The sequence below is a fragment of the Macrobrachium nipponense genome, chromosome 14, assembly GCF_015104395.2.
Source record: "Macrobrachium nipponense isolate FS-2020 chromosome 14, ASM1510439v2, whole genome shotgun sequence".
NCBI lineage: Eukaryota > Metazoa > Arthropoda > Malacostraca > Decapoda > Palaemonidae > Macrobrachium > Macrobrachium nipponense.
The window spans coordinates 76,820,894-76,838,193 of NC_087207.1; the positions used below are offsets into that span (position 1 = coordinate 76,820,894).

General features: G+C 36.1%; 1 protein-coding gene across 1 annotated transcript in view; it reads right to left on the reverse strand.

Annotated features, from left to right (window-relative positions):
* Window positions 1-17,300, reverse strand: part of LOC135226596 (uncharacterized) — a 281,929-nt gene that overhangs the window by 58,063 nt on the left and 206,566 nt on the right. Inside the window, 2 exon segments of the mRNA XM_064266291.1 lie at window positions 169-297; window positions 13,188-13,315. Of these exon segments, the coding sequence (XP_064122361.1) occupies window positions 169-297; window positions 13,188-13,315 (257 nt within the window).

Consider the following 17,300-nt stretch of genomic DNA (forward strand, 5'->3'; position numbering starts at 1 on the left):
ACACCAACACAAATATGTATGTATGTATGTATGTATAATGTATATATATATATATAAATTATATATATATATATATATATATATATATATACACGCATAGATATACACACACACGCCTTCAATCATGTACTGCAGTCCAATTAAAATTTGGTTCAACCTCTGACCTACCTTGACAATTTTGTTATCGCCGAGCTCGTCGTCGTCAGGGTTGGACCATTCGTTGAAACAGAACCTCTGGGCGTGCGACCAGTCGACGCCCCTGGCTTGCAGATGTTTCTCTGACAGAGTCAGCCATAACTGCCAAATGAAAGAGAAAGGAAACTATTTATTTATAGCCTCAGCCAAATAAATTTGCAATGAATGGACAAGGGGAAAATTGATTTAACTATAGTCAGCCCATAACTGCAATGAAGACAAGGAAAACTATTTGTATTATAGCCAGCCCAAAATAAACTGCAACAATGAAGGAAACAAGGAAATTAGTTACTATAGGTCAGCCATAACTGCAATGAAGACAAGGAAAAAACTTCTTAGTTATAGCCAGCCAAAAATAACTGCAATGAAGACAAGGAAATTATTTACTATAGTCAGGCCATAACTGCAATGAAAGAACAAGGCCGCAAATTATTTTGACTATAGTTCAGCCACTAACTGAACAATGAAAGACAAAGGAAAACTATTTATTATAGTCAGTCAATCAACTGCAATGAAGGACAATGAAAAACTATTTATTATAGGCACAGCCATAACTGCAATGAAAGACAATGGAAAATTATTTACTAATAGTCAGCCATAACTGCAATGTAGACAAAGGAAACATTTTTATTATAGTCAGTCATACTGCAATGAGACAAAGGAAACTATTTTATTATAGACAGCCATAACTGCAATAAAAACAAGGAACTATTGTATTAGTAGTCAGTCAATAACTGCAATGAAGACAAGGAAACTATTTATATAGTCAGTCTAACTGAACCATGAAAGAACAAGGAAAACTATTTATTATAGTCAGTCAATAAACTGCAATTTGAGACAAGGAAACTATTTACTAATTTATTAATAAGTCATTCCCATAACTTCAATGAAGCAAGGAAACTATTTTATTATAGTCCAAGTCCATAACTGCAATGAAGTGAACAGGCTAATAACTATTTATTTTATAAGTCAAGTCATAAACTGCAATGAAGCAAAGGGAACTAACCACTAATTTTAACTTATAGTCATCCAAGGTTACCTGCAATGAAGAACCAAGGGAACCTAATTTTAACTTATTTTATAGTCCATACCAATAACTGCAATGGAAGAACAATGGAACCTAATTTTAACTAATTTCGTCATTCCAATAAACTGCAATGAAGACAAGGAAACTATTTACTATAGTCAGCCATAATGCAATGAAGACAAGGAAAACCTAATTTTTTTACTATCGTTCAAGCTATTTACTGCAATGAAGAACAAGGAAACCTATTTTTTAACTATAGTTCAAGCCAATAACTGCAATGAAGCAAGGAAACCTTAAGTTTTTAACTATTTAGTTCCCGCCAATAAGCTTTTGCAATGAAGACAAGGAAACTATTTACTATAGTCAGCCATAACTGCAATGAAGACAAGGAAACTATTTACTATAGTCAGCCATAACTGCAATGAAGACAAGGAAACTATTTACTATAGTCAGCCATAACTGCAATGAAGACAAGGAAACTACTATAGTCCCCCCATACTGCAAATGAAGACAATGGAAACTATTTAGTATTAGTCACCATAACTGCAAGAAGACAAGGAAAACTATTTGTACTAATAGACAAGGCCATTTAACTGCATGAGAACAAGAAGAAACTATTTACTATAGTCAGCCATAACTGCAATGAAGACAAGGAAACTATTTACTATAGTCAGCCATAACTGCAATGAAGAGGCAAGGCCAACTATTTAGCTATGTCCAGCCATAACTGCAATGAAGACAAGGAAACTATTTACTATAGTCAGCCATAACTGCAATGAAGACAAGGAAACTATTTACTATAGTCAGCCATAACTGCAATGAAGACAAGGAAACTATTTACTATAGTCAGCCATAACTGCAATGAAGACAAGGAAACTATTTACTATCGTCAGCCATTACTGCAATGAAGACAAGGAAACTATTTACTATAGTCAGCCATAACTGCAATGAAGACAAGGAAACTATTTACTATAGTCAGCCATAACTGCAATGAAGACAAGGAAACTATTTACTATAGTCGGCCATAACTGCAATGAAGACAAGGAAAGCTATTTACTATCGTCATCCATTACTGCAATAACAAGGGAAACTATTTATTATAGTCGGCCATAAAACTGCAATGAAGACAAGGAAACTATTTACTATGTCAGCCATAATTGCAATGAAGAACCAGGAAAACTATTTACTAATCGTCAGGCCATAACTTGAATGAAGAACAAGGAAACTATTTACTCTAGTCGCCATAATGCAAATGAAGACAAAGGCCGAGCCTAACTAATAAGTCAGCCATAACTGCAATGAGACAAGGAACTATTTACTATCGTCATCCCAAGGCCATACTGCAGATGAAAGAAGCAAGAAACTTTTATTTACTATAGTCAGTTATGACAGCCAGTGATAAAAAAGGTGACGTTATGTTAAAAAGGGGAGAAGTGTTTAATATGAACACATCTCCTAATTTTGCTTACTCGCGGGGGGGGGCGGGGGGGGGGTGGCTGGGAGGGGGGGTGTTGGGGGTTAAGCCTATAAACTACTTTGTTGCTGTTGTTCTTGTTGGGGGTTGGAAAGCCTAAAAAAAGCCTGAAAAGGGTGTTTCGCGTTGAGTTAAAGATACAGGAATCTTAGGATAGGATATTTATAATTTATTTATTAGAATGAAAATGCAAAAAATAAATATCTTCCGTGTTAAACGGTACAGTAAAATTATTTCTAATAAAATATAGCGCATTTATTTTAATTTTCGTTCGTGAAACAACGCTGCATTTGACCGTCGATTTTAGCATGAACTGAATACATTCTGCTAAGTATTTTTAGGACAAACTTATATAATGACACCTCTGAAACGACTGCAAAAGTTAAAAAAGATGATTTAATGAGATGTGGCCATGACTGTAAGACTAATTCAACAGAACCAAGTTGATTTAAAGAAGAAAAAGTTCAGCGACAACTTTGGGTCTTATGTTCAGCAAAATGTAACTCTTAGACAATAAGATTGTAATTTATGAGAATGCCCTTTCCCTGGTAAAAAAATATATGCTAATTACCACAACTCTGTTAAATATAAAGCACTCTTCTTTACATCTGGACAAGTATTTACTGCACAAGTAATTTATGAAGTAGAAACAAATATCTACGAGGAGATAAAATGCATAACGATCCAAGAGTATCATCCCAGATTTTAGACTCAATTGGTTAAAATCGACATTCCTCAGGTACTAGAAAACAAGATCCGACTTCCGGCTTACTAAGGGCTCCTGCTAAAATCTATGGTCGAATAGCGCGTTGTTTCGCCTAAGAACATGTAAATAAGCTGCATTGTATTAGAAATAATCGTTCTGTACTGTTTAGCAAGCACATCATTTATTTCTTTTACATTTTCATTCTAATAAATAAATCATAAATATCCTATACCAAAATTTCTGTATCTTTAACTCAATGCAAAATAACTTTTATTTAGATCTTTTTAGGCGCTTCCATAGACCTTTCCTACCCATCACGACAAGAACAACAACAGCAAGAACAACAGGAACAACAAGAACAGCAGGAACAAAGTAGTTTGTAAGTTTATTCCCCGAGTAAGCAAAAAGGTTATGCTTGTAACTACAAAACCTTAGCAGCACATGCAAATAATATGAAGTAAGAATAAAAATTTGAAGAAGTAATAAACCTACATCCAGAGTATCAGAACGAGGTCACGTGCTGATCTGCTACGGAAATCGAAATTACTTCATATTTTTGCATTTGGGTCTATGGCTTTGTAGTGACCAGCTTATCTGGAAATTGTGAAGAATTCGAGAAGTTGAGAGGTATTGTGGGGATTACAATTCATATATATATATATATATATATATATATATATATATATATATTATATATATATATTATATATATATATATATATAAAGACTGATAATATGATTTGCTAAGATATGTCTATATATCGTTGCAATGTGATATGCTGTGACATTTCTTAGAATGTGGAGTCATCATTTAACTTCCTTAGAGACAGAGTTCGAGGTGACGAGCTTTGGGAATGCTGATGTGTCTTTTTGCTGTATGTGCAGATCTGTTACTACAAGCGTTCACAGAGGTGATTTTGAAACCAGTTTCTAGCAGTTATGAGGCGTGAACGTTGGGTGTGAATTCGTGTGTCCGTACGAGCTATGTCCGTTCATAATAGCATGTAATTAGCCAGAACCATAGAGACCATTATGAGGAGAGAAGGCAGATGCCGGGATGGCTCTGCGAACGTTTCTTTATCTTGTGAAGTGAAACTGGCTGGAAATGGGTAAGAATTACTGTGCTTTAGCCAAAGTGTGACTGGATTGTATTTGAATATTTATTTCAGAGATAACCTGTTTTTATGTGATCTTTTGATTGTGTTCTTGGGCTTATCAGAGTGTTCTGTCTCCTGACAGGTGGTTCTAGTGGAGGGAACAGGTGGTTCTGGTAGGGGGAACTATATTCTGGAAATGGTGATGACTAATTACTGAATAGACTGTTAATTACTGGGGGGTTATCTGAACTTTGAGTTATCATTCCATTTAATCATCCTATAAGAATCTGAGTTATTCAATTAGTACTTTGCTTTTAAATAAATGTATATTTTTGTAGTTCCGACTCTGATTTGATGACCTAGTGAAATGGAGAGAGAGAGAGAGACAAAGTGTTACCAAATCAGTTTGCCTGCCGCTATGGCTTTCGCTACCAAAGTGAATAACGGAGGCGGTGGCCCCGTTATTAGTTGGTGGCAAGCGGTGTTTGAAAGAAAAAAAGCCTTTTGTTAGATTGGTATCAGCTTAAAAATGCTGTTTCCAGAGTGTCTGGTTGTGGAAATATGTTAGATTTCAGTTAATAGGTGATAAGGGAATGAGAACATCCATCCGTGGGGATGTGGTACTGAGAGAAACAAATTGCATTAGGATCAGCAAATTCGCCCGTCCCGAGACGCCCGCTGAGATGAGGACTCAGTCCGGGTTATGTGTGAATGATCATCAAGTGCTTTCTCGCCGCGCGGTTTGCCGAGTGCGTTGTGCCAACAAGTTTATGTGTTTGTAATTGCACAGATTCCGGGGTGGTTTTCTCCATTTGAAGGCGTAAGTGTTACGATGTGTTTTTTTTGAGGCCTTGGTGTTTTTTTGACTTTGTGTGTGAACTATTTTGAAGAGGCAGTTCGGATTACCATATATTTCTCTCAAAGTAGCAGAATGTGATAAGTTTTATCTTAGCGCATGTTTAGAAGAGACGCATTCGTCTTTGTTTTAATACATACGTGTGTATATGAATGGTTTTCATACATACAGTTCAGTTCTTGGGGTTGCTTGGATTGTATTCTTTGGCTCTGGGAGAGAGTGCCCGCTCGTTGCTACGCATTCAGCGTAATTTCTGCTGACCGACCAAGGGGTAGTGCCAAAGGGGAGGGTAGTGGTGGTCTTCCATGGGGGGAATGCTTGATGTGGAGGGTGAAGCTCTTTTTTTTTGTGGGGGGTGAACTTCCTTTTTTTTTTCTTTTTGTCGGGGTAAGGGAGCGAGTTTGGCCTTGAATAAGAAATTTCAATGCCATGGAATCAGCTGATAACCACTGGGTTTTGATATGAGATGCCCGTAGGGTTTCTTTTAGAAAGATTTTTTTTTCTTTCTCTTGAGTGGAGAGAAAATGAAAATAAAATGCATATGAATGTGGTGCAAGTTTTCCTTATGCTTTGGAGAATGCTTTTACGCAATGTTAGAGGGCATAATTATGATTGGGGATTCAGAGATTATTTTTTTTAATGGAGATTTGTTTGGGAAATGGAGATTATTTTAAAGTGGTGGTGATTGATGGTGATTGGTGATGACTGGTGTTGTCAATTTTGGTGATGCCCGGTGTTTGCTGAGTGGTGATGGTTGGTGGTGAGTGGTAATTATTTTGGAGTTTTGGGGTGTGGCAATTATGATAAATACTGGGGAATGGCAATATTAATGCCCTTACTGGAGATATTTACGGCGAATAATAATAATTATTATTATTACAGAGGATTATCATCATTACTAGAGACATTTTTGGGGGGATTTGGTCAGAGTTCATGGTAATGTTTTTGGAGATGTGCCAATGATCTTATGGGTGGTGAAACCAATTTCTGGTGAATTTTGGTGTATTTGATGATACTGATAGTTAGTGATTCTGATACTTAATACTGGTGATACTACTGATTCTGATACTTAATACTGGTGAATGGGCGAGTACTAATTTTGGTGATATTGGCGAGTGCTAATATTGAGCGAGTACTGATAGTTGATGATTCTGATACTGATAATTTTTTTTATACTAACATGGGTGTTGTAGTGATTGTTAAGGGTGGTGGTGTTTTATTTTTTTGTGAATGTGGGAGGAACTAACAACCCATTTTTTTTTATGAGTTCACCAGATAATTGCTTGAAGGCTACGTGAGTCACAGATGTTACAGGTGTCACGGGAAGTTATCAGTGCCATTAGTTTTTCTTTTCCCTTTTTAGTCATTAGCCATCGCTGACGTAAGTTTTTTTTTATCATGGGCGAGTTTGAGTTTATTTTTCTCTCCAGTTTGTGTGATTTTTTTTAATATTTCAGTTCGTGACTTGGAGTCATTGTGTTCGGGAATGTGTTTATAATTTCAGCTGTTTGATGCTGCAGAGAGGCTTATGGGAGAATTTTTGGATTTTTCGAATGTATACATAATGGCACTACATCTTTTTTTTTTCTGGATATTTGTGTTTAGTTATTATATATATATATATATATATATATATATATATATATATATATATATATATATATATATATATATATATAGTAGTGTATTTATGAATTTCTACATACGTAAATAGTGAGCACACAAATAACGGCAAATAAGGTAATGTAAAAAGGGGAAATTGCCAACAGATCATGTCAGAGACTGCACTTTCAATTTCCCTTTTACTTGGATTCAAATGAAACATTTTGCATAAATAACTTTAATCTCTTGGAATGAAAACATATTACATCTTCACGTGAAAATAAAACATTAAAACACAATCCATTTTACACAGCCTTTTTAATACATTGGCTAAAGAGCCGCTGATATTTCGCGCTGGAAAAAAGTGTTGAGGTCCTTCGGGTGTAAAAATTCGTATATCAAATTTATAGGAATTAGCTTTATGTTAACAGGATGAGGGATTGCCTTTCAAAGCTCTCTCTCTCTCTCTCTCTCTCTCTCTCTCTCTCTCTCTCTCTCTCTCAGCCAAGAGCGAATGCTACCCGTATGTCTGCATTTATTAAGGTACATTTGTATATATATATACAATTTCCACATTTTAAAAAGATACATACAAAAAATAAGTTTCGAGACTTGAAGATTTTCCGAAGACATTTCAGAATTTACGCCAAAGGCCAAGTGCTGGGACCTATGAGGTCATTCAGCACTGAAATGAAATTGAAGAAAACTCAAAGCAGTTGCCCTATGAATCAATTGTTAGGAGAGGGTGGATAGCAAAATGGAAAAAGAAAATATGACTGGAGGTACAGTAAAAAGAATGAAAACGATTGCAGCAAGGGGTCGATGGAACGCTGCAAAGAACCTTGAGTAATGCTTGCAGTGCGCCAGCTGATGTGCACTGATGGTAATACCTGTAGGGCGTTAGGTACTTTGATATAGATCATCAATTTTTATTATCAAGACGTAAACAATATTAATTAGGAACCAATGGCCAAGATGGCTGCAAGAAGTCATTATTGTTTGCAAACTGTTTCCTTGAACCCTCTGGCCATTCGATACATGTTTAGCCAATGATAAACACAAAACATTAGATCTTTAATTATTTAGATGTTTGTTATGTCTTATCAATACTGACGCATCTGGAGGTATACAGTGAAATACGAAATGATCATTGTAACTTCTACTCACGCTCCACCGCTACGCATTTTTCTGAGTTCTTCAAAGTTCTCCCGGGCAGTGCTGGGTTGGTCAGATAGTATATGTATTATATAAATATGAGTCTCTCCTCACATTCCTAAACAGTATTCGGACCGTGATAAGAGACCAAAGCAACAAATGCCCGTTTGCTAATGCGAAACGCATTTCGCCCAAAAGGAAATAGAGATTCAGGGAGGCCATTAAACCGACCTTCCACCAAGAGCCACTGGCATGCTTATCATTTGAAACACTCGGTGGGCGGTTCCACGCCCGTTCCCTCCAATGGGCTTCATGTAAACCAAATTTTACGGCGTCACTGAGGCTTCCATTTCAAATTTTCTTTCTTTCTGGTCGATGGCCAATATCATGTGCATGTCAGTCAATTATTATTATTGTTATATTCAGAAGATGAACCCCATTCATATGGAATAAGCACACCACTGGGGCCACTGATCAGAAATTCAAGCTTCCAAAGAATATGGTGTTCATTAAGTTATGGGTCAGTGTGTGTGTATATATATATATATATATATATATATATATATATATATATATATATATATATATAAATAAGTCACTGCTATTATTATTATCAAAACTAGTAATCTCCACCTTTGGGACATCATCTTTATAATCATATTATTATTATCATCATCATCATCTTTGTGAATGAACGAGCACTAACACCGTAAAAACTTACTTAAAGGACGTTCATTTAAGAATATATAAAAATATTATCATTTCCACGTGAAGGCTTTTTCATAGTAAACAGGACGGCTGTCGGTGCGTTCTACTTACTCACTCTGTCGGCACTTTAGGTCTCAATGTGACCCACTGACGCTAATACCAGACTCATGCAGTCTGCCGAAAGTGTCACTGACGGTTTCAGGGAGACCTGGGTCTTTCTTGAGTCTTTCTTAAGCTCACACGGTGGCCTTAATGAAAGGTCACTAATACTGCTGATGACAGTAATAATCTGGAAAATGAACGACTCACCGAGATATTTTCCAGAATAATATTCTGAGTGATTAATCATAGATCATCTCTCTTAATCAGACGCATTATGCAGATATTAATCAGTATCATCGGCCAGGCAATCTGCAATGTCAATCATTGACCATTTCCTTCAGTTAAAAATCCTCACCCAAAATAATACTCCGGATGATTACTCACTATCCAGGCACTCTCCAAGGTTAATCACTGATCCTTTCCTTTAATCAAAATCACCACCCTTGATCAGCAGCACCATGCAAGCACCCTGGCAGATGAATCATTGACTCAGTTAATCAAATTAATAATGATCCAAATATTCTCATACTATTATCATAGAAGCAAATGAGTTCCACAAGTAGGAGTCAGAAGCTTCAAATGTGAATTATTCTATGACTTCTACTGTATTCGTATCACCCGCCAAGCCAGCTCTTCCCACATTTATTCTACGGATTTGGGCTATGCCGTTTCCTTCCCCCCACCGCCAGGACCCTAGAAGTTCCGTGATACTATCTCATGCGAAAAGTAGTCGTCCACCCTGTAAAAGGCGGTTGGTTCTAAGGCTTGCTCATGGGATTGATCCCGTTTTTCACTTCCAGCTTTTTCTCTTGCTTTTATCGGGGCTGGACTTGATAAGGGCATTAGGAATTAGCTTGTCGTCCCCGTTGTGCGCAACATGAAAAAAGGCTATATGGTTAGAAGGGACTCTGGTTGCTCACGGTTAAGAATGTACCTCAAGCGCAAAGCCTCAGTTTTTTAAAGCCTAATATATATATATATATATTATATATATATATATATATATATATATATATATATATATATATATATATATATATATATATATATACAGTTAAGGTATTCATACGGAACATCCGTCAATGAACTGTCCATGTCTTCATTAAGGACAGAAGAAGTGAGTATATGAGTAGGGCAGACTAAAAATAGAAAGAGCGATTCCATTAAAAAAAAAAAAAAAAAAAAAAAAAAAAAAAACATAGAATCTTGCAAAAACGGCCTCTCGAAGATGAAGCTTCTGGAGGGATGAGGTCTAGTTCCGGGAAACGGTCCAATATAAGAGAGTTACTATTTTGCCTACTCGACTTCTCAACATGTCGACTTGTTTACGGAAGGTGCGATAACAACCATTAGGAAAGTTAGGGAAAGCTGGGTGATGAACGATAAAGGTGTTTGATGGAGGGAAATTGCTGGTGTTTGTGAGTCATTAGCTTTGATCGAGGATTATGAGAGAGAGAGAGAGAGAGAGCGACGAGAAGAGAGAGAAGAGAAGGAGAGAGGGAAGAGAGGGAGAGAGGAAGAGGAGGGAGGGAAGAGAAATGCTTCTGGCTAGAACTTCCCAATGTAGAAACTGTTACGAGAGCACTGTGAAGATATGACTAAAGATAAAAGCTTGTTGCGCTGACGAATTATCGATGCTGTATTAAATTTATCAAGCTAATCAGTGTTAAAATGAAAACAAATCCCTAAAAAATAAAAGATATCTGATTGCAAACCAGGCAAGAAATCCCTCGCAAAAAAAGGAAACTTACTCTATTGCGAGTCATCAGATGGAAGCTTAATGCAATGCTCCAATTAAAAAAAAAATAAAAAAAATAACAAGACCGATCTACTACAATCATAGAAATGGACTTCTTTATAAATGGCAGGAGCAGACCATTTTGCTTCGAAGAAGAGATATCTGAGGATAAGTAAAGGGTCAGATCTATAGGATGACAATTAATGCCTTTTATTCAAGAACAATCTACTGGCGAGAAAGAACCTTTTTCAAAACGATGCCAATTAATACTATGAAAATCCTTTGAAAAAATGCCATCTAATGTTCCGGTAGCAAATTCTAGTACTGCACCAGACCCGGTATTTTTGTTTGTTTGTTTTTTTGCCATGCCCCCAGGTTAGGTTAGGTTAGCTTGGGATCGGTTAGTGCAAATGAAAATCATTAACGTTATTTGGGTGTGGGAAACATAATGATATTATTTTCAAGAAGATTCTATGGTTGGTTTTTAAGATATGGGGTAATGTAATCCCATCTATCTACAGAAATAGTTGATTAATGACAGGATCTGAACAAAAGCTTGCCAAGGATGATATAGAATAGTAAGTTAAGACAACACGCCCTTTATAAACAGAGCCATTGAGATGAAGTGAAAAAAAAATGATAAAAAAAGTACTTAATGGCAAATCATAAACAATCCCCTTCCAAAGAATAGGTATCTACTGTCAAGAGAGGAACAATTTGCCATCGAACAAGAAAATCCTCTTACAAAAAGCCTAATATACAAGGCATGATACGACCTCTATTATGAGATTCAGGGTCTCTGTAACACGGTTTTTTGGACTTTGCTCCCTGTCAAAGCATCGGATGTAGCTGAAAGTTGACATATGTATATTTTACAACCACACAAATTTTGTCAGCATTATCAATAACCTAAACCCGATAGTTTTGATTTTTATAGAGTAAAAATGAACTAGCCGACGCCATGGCCAATGATTACGAGCCAAGAGTCGAAAAACATTCATTACGTAAGCAAGGTAAACAAACACCTCTTGACTAAATGTTGCCCCGCCCATCCACCAGACAGAAATGCCATCGGCTCTGAAACCCAAAGACTTTATGAATGGCGAAACGATACATAGATGTGGGTGGGGTATCAGTGCTAGCGTAGTAATACTACTGTAGCAGTAGTGCCGCAATAGTATAGCAGTAATATACATGAATTAAACGTTTAGACCAACTGCTGGGATCCTTGAGGATCATTTAGCACTTCTTACAACTACTCGAGAAATTAGTTTTTATAGCCACAAGTTAAATTTTCTAATCCAACAATGCCCATGGTAGCCTTCAGTGTTATCCTAAATTATAACGAGGCGAAAGTGGGTGGAGCCTCATGAAGTCACCATTCTGACGATAATTATTGGTGAAGGTTTAAAACCAATATACGGTACCGGCTATTTTTTTTTTTTCAGTAAATAGGTAGATAGCCAATAAATAAAAATTGTTTGACAATTGGTTATAGCAGTTATCAAATCAAGCTTGTCTACTATGTTTTTGGTAATTACCAACTATTCCCTACATCTTGTCAATCTGATTGTGACCTATAAAGCAGACTGTAATTTCTTTGGAAACTTATTTTGGGAGTTAGACTAATAATCGAAATGTTTTTGTATTTATTAACATATTTTGTTGGTTTGTTCATTATGACAATTATCAGTGGGGAGGTTCCAGAGTTCATAAAGGTGTACTGCTTTGCTTATATTTAAATTTGTATGTCATTGTTGCCAGAGGTTTAGCCTTCGTTACGTATAGCCAATCATCCATCGAGAAAGAGGGAAGAAATGATGTCATAAGTTACGTAACGAGTGCGTTCGAAACCTTTTCTCTGAGTAAGTTGGCCCGTCTTCAAAAAAGGTCACTTTTACATTATAAGTACCAAATTTATTCAACCTACGTAGTGCAGAATACACTCAAAATTTATGTGTTGATATAATATGTATTCTGAATAAGCGTTATATTTATGAAATGCATAGATAAAAAGTTATTGCGAAAAAACCGTGTTACAGAGCCCCTGAATCTCATAGTAGCTTATTCGGGGCGCGTGCTAAAATCTACGCAAATAGAGCGCTGTTTCACCAACGAAAATTAAAATAAATACGCTATATCTTATCAGGAATAATTTTTCTGTACTGTTTATTGTTTAACATTCAGATAAATTTTTTACATTTAACTCTAATAAATAAATCATAAATATCCTATCCTAAATTCCCGTATCTTTAACTCAACGCGAAACACCTTTTTTCAGACCTTTTTAAGCTTTCATATCCCCCCAATAAGAAAAAGACTAACAACAACAACAAAGTAGTTTGTAGGCTTACTACCGAGTAAGCGAAAATCCTATTATAAAAAGACCTCCTGTAAGGCTATGCCCTTACAAAAATCCTATTGTAAAAAGAACTCCTTCAAGGAAAGGCATGAAAGAATCCTTTCTTGAAAATAGAGCAAGGAAAAAATCGCACTTAACCAGACTTTTAACATTCTGATAACTTACCCTGCGTCTGAACTCCTGCGGGATGCCCCCGGGAAGCCTGGCACACATCATCATGGCATCGTGCCACTGGACGAAGGTGGAGTCCCCTGGCAGGGGCGCCACCGAAAAACGCATCCTGGTGTCCTGACCTGTCAAGGAAAATGGGAGAATCTTAATTTCGCCAATAAGATTTTAGGTTTTAATAATGAGTCCTTAAACACTTTGGCGATGAGATCTTTGCATAAGGTCTCTATTTAAGATGTCGATTTGAGGTTGGGATCTTATGTAAAAAAAAAAAAAAAAAAAAAAAGCATCCACTACGAATATAAAATGCTGTTTTGTTGGTTGAGAGAAACAAAACATCATTTTGCCGATAAGATTTTAAGTTTTGATAATGAGACCTTTAACGTTTTTTCGGTGAGATCTCTGCATAAGATCTCAATTTCAGGTTGGGATCTCATGATCAGCACAGCATTCACTAAGAATATATTGATTTTATTATAGAAAACAAATTTTTTACTTTACGTTTATGACTTTCAAACACGTTTACATTTTCCTAATACGGCCACAGGTCGTAAAAAGATATAAAAGTTTGGAAATGTACAACTCTACCTTTGATAACAAACTCATAGTTTGAAATACTGAATAGCAGTTACGTGATAGACTATAGCTGAGGACTGGGACCTTACTCAAAGGACTTGATATATCACGGGTGAGTGATCAACTTTTGAAAGAAATCTCTGAATGCGTGAATTAGCGATACATACATGCATTCATTCATACATACATACATACATACATACATCACATAAACAATACTTACTATATATATACTATTAATTATATTTATATATATATATTATATATATATGTATGTATGTATGCATGTATGTATAACAGAATCACGAAAACATGGAACGTGATGAATATATAAATAAGACAATATGACAAATTCCACAAAGGAAGGAGAAACAATGGAGTAGTGAAATGCCTTTCGACTTCTTGTCTTTTACTTAGCTAAGCAAAGGACAAGACATCGAAAGGCCTTGCAGTACTCCATTGCTACTCTTTCCTTCGTAGAATTTTTCATATTATATATATATATATATATATATATATATATATAATTATAAGATATATATAAGACATACATATGCATACATCTATATATATATATATATATATATATATATATATATATATATATATATATATCTATATTATATCATACACATATAATATATATGTATAAATATATCTAAATATATATATATATATATATACACACACACACACACACACACATATATATATATATATTATATATATATATATATATATATATATATGTGTGTGTGTGTGTATGTGTGTGTGTGTATATATATATACATATATATAATATATATATGTATATATATATATATATATATATATATATATATGTGTGTGTGTGTGTGTGTGTGTGTGTGTGTGTGTGTGTGTGCAACTTACACCAGAGAGAGAGAGAGAGAGAGAGAGAGAGAGAACGCACCCAGGCAGCATTGGTAAGAGAAGCAACTGATAAATATTCCGTTCACCCCAGAATGGACGCATTTTGCCTCACGAGGGGGAGATAAATTCATAAAGTCCCAACTGTTACCAGGCCAATACTTAAAAGGCTTCGGGATGCACTGCAAGAAGACGTCCATTTCCCCACGTTTTACGTTTTTATAAGTTTTTAGTACAGGGTATGAGTCTAAAAGTTTTGCATGCACACACACACATACACATATGTAAAAATATATTCTTCCGTTAAAAGAGGATACGTCTCAAGTATAAAAGGCCCATTAAAACACACTGGTTTAAATCTAAGGACTATATTTCGGTGGGCTGTTTCCCACCCTTATCAAGCAGTGAATGACAGACCTTACCTTACAGACCTTACATCTTGTTCGGGTTGCCCCAGGTCCCTCAGTGTGAGGCACCTCTAATGTCTACCAGAGAGTTGCTAGTACATCTTCCGGTATATTTTGCATCTTCCAATCTTGGATGGTCTGGGATGCAGTTTAGATATTTGTCGAGCTTATTCTTAAACACATCTACGCTCACTCCGAATCTGCAATTCCTCTTTTCAAAAGGGTGCAGACTTTGCCTTTCTTGTCTATTTTTTCCTCTTTCCCATCAGTGTGCAGATCTGGGTAGAGCCTCTTCGGGATTTTATTTTGTGTTGTCATGTCGTAATTTATTTCTTCGTATGTATGGTATGTATGCTGCTTGATTACCTCATATGTAGTATCAATCAGTATCTTTGCATCCATACTTTTATCTTGTTTTTTGTTTTCCTTATTTTTTTCTGTCATTTCAGTTTTGTTTACTTCTCTTCCGTTTTCCTCTTCTTCTTCCTCTTCCTCTTCTTCTTCCTCCTCAACTATTTGTACATTAAATCTTGATTTAATAACATTGTCTATCCATGATAGACATGTTGAGCAAAATATTCTGGTATCCTTACTCATATCTTGCATTACTTCAGCACATTGAGGATGCGTTGGAATGCAGAACATTTTCTGATCAGGTTTTGTGGATTAACTATGCTATACCACACCTTACACAGTTTGCATGCTTTTGGCATTCTTTTTCCTACTGCATCAATTAGGATATTCACAATGTTCACTTTATTAATTTTCTTTGTCGGAATATGTTGATAAGTAGTAACATTTGCGAAATGTAACTTCTCCTGTCATTTATTACTACTTGATAAGGGTGGGAGTTAGTCCACCGAAATATAGTTCTCAGCTTTAAACCAGAGCGTTTTAATGGGCCTTTTATACTTGAGACACACACACACACACGTATATATATATATATATATATATATATATATATATATATATATATATATATATATATATATATATAATATATATATATATATATATATATATTTGCACTGCCATAGTAAATCCTCCAAGTTCTTTTTCCAATTACTTCCATGTGAATAAACATGCATACCCAAATATTGTGTGACATCATGAATGACTTTTTTTTTTTCTTTATTCAATAGAAACGATCGAGTATGAACCTCTATTGGAGAGCGAAGAGCGAACGCAGCTGACATTTATTAACGTATGCACAGCTAACTGACGTGTTTTCATGTGTGAATTTATCAAATGTTTTTCAATAAGGCTGGTCCAGGCGGGGACATGCGTATGAATAATAGCATCAAATGCGAAAGGCTTCGGTGTTCCCTCGTGCTTCCATCCTCCTGGGAGCTGCTGTGCTTGTTCATCGTTCCATTTCAATCTGTTTTCTCACAATCTTTGCACCTCGATTGTGACCAGTGCTATAAATGTCATGATAAAGATCCAGTCTTGGCAGGTATCATTATTTTCCATCAATATTCTTCCGTTGGTGCCTTCTAGATCGCTGTGACCGACCGTCGACTACGCTAGAATTTAATGAAACAGATATTTAGTGTGTGTGTGTGAGAGAGAGAGAGAGAGAGAGAGAGAGAGAGAGAGAGAGAGCTATCAACTTGTTCACAAAGGTTAATTAATGAAATGACCATGAATCTGTGGAACATTATCTGGCGGTGAAATAATGACTGCGACGTGACTTCTTTCCTGGTTTCTTTGTATCTATCCACTATGCGTGTGCCTATGTAAAGGTAAGCCTATACACACACACACACGCACACACCCACACCCACACACTCTCTCTCTCTCTCTCTGACACCAGAAGTTGTAAACAGCAACAGTGTAGAAAAGTTTAAATGAAAGTTAGACAGAATCATTCGGACACTGTGAATGCACAGTAAAACCTGCTCCTACAGATAAGTGAGCACGCGATGTCTCCTCGGATGGACTAAAAAGTCTTTGAGACATCCTAATCCTTGTAACTCCTTGTGACTCTCTCTCTCTCTCTCTCTCTCTCTCTCTCTCTCTCCTACCTGTTTCACCCTTTCTCTTAAGTGTTATTACTCTTATGCCCTAATCCTTAAATATTTTCGTGAAATATGAACTTAAACCTTTATTACTCTTCAACTTAGCTAGGAAGAGAGTGAGAGAGAGGAAGAGAGACGAGGCTGGAGACTGCTCTCTCTCTCTCTCCCTGCCACCTCCCACTTACCAGGAACTGCTACTGCATCATCGTCCAGAC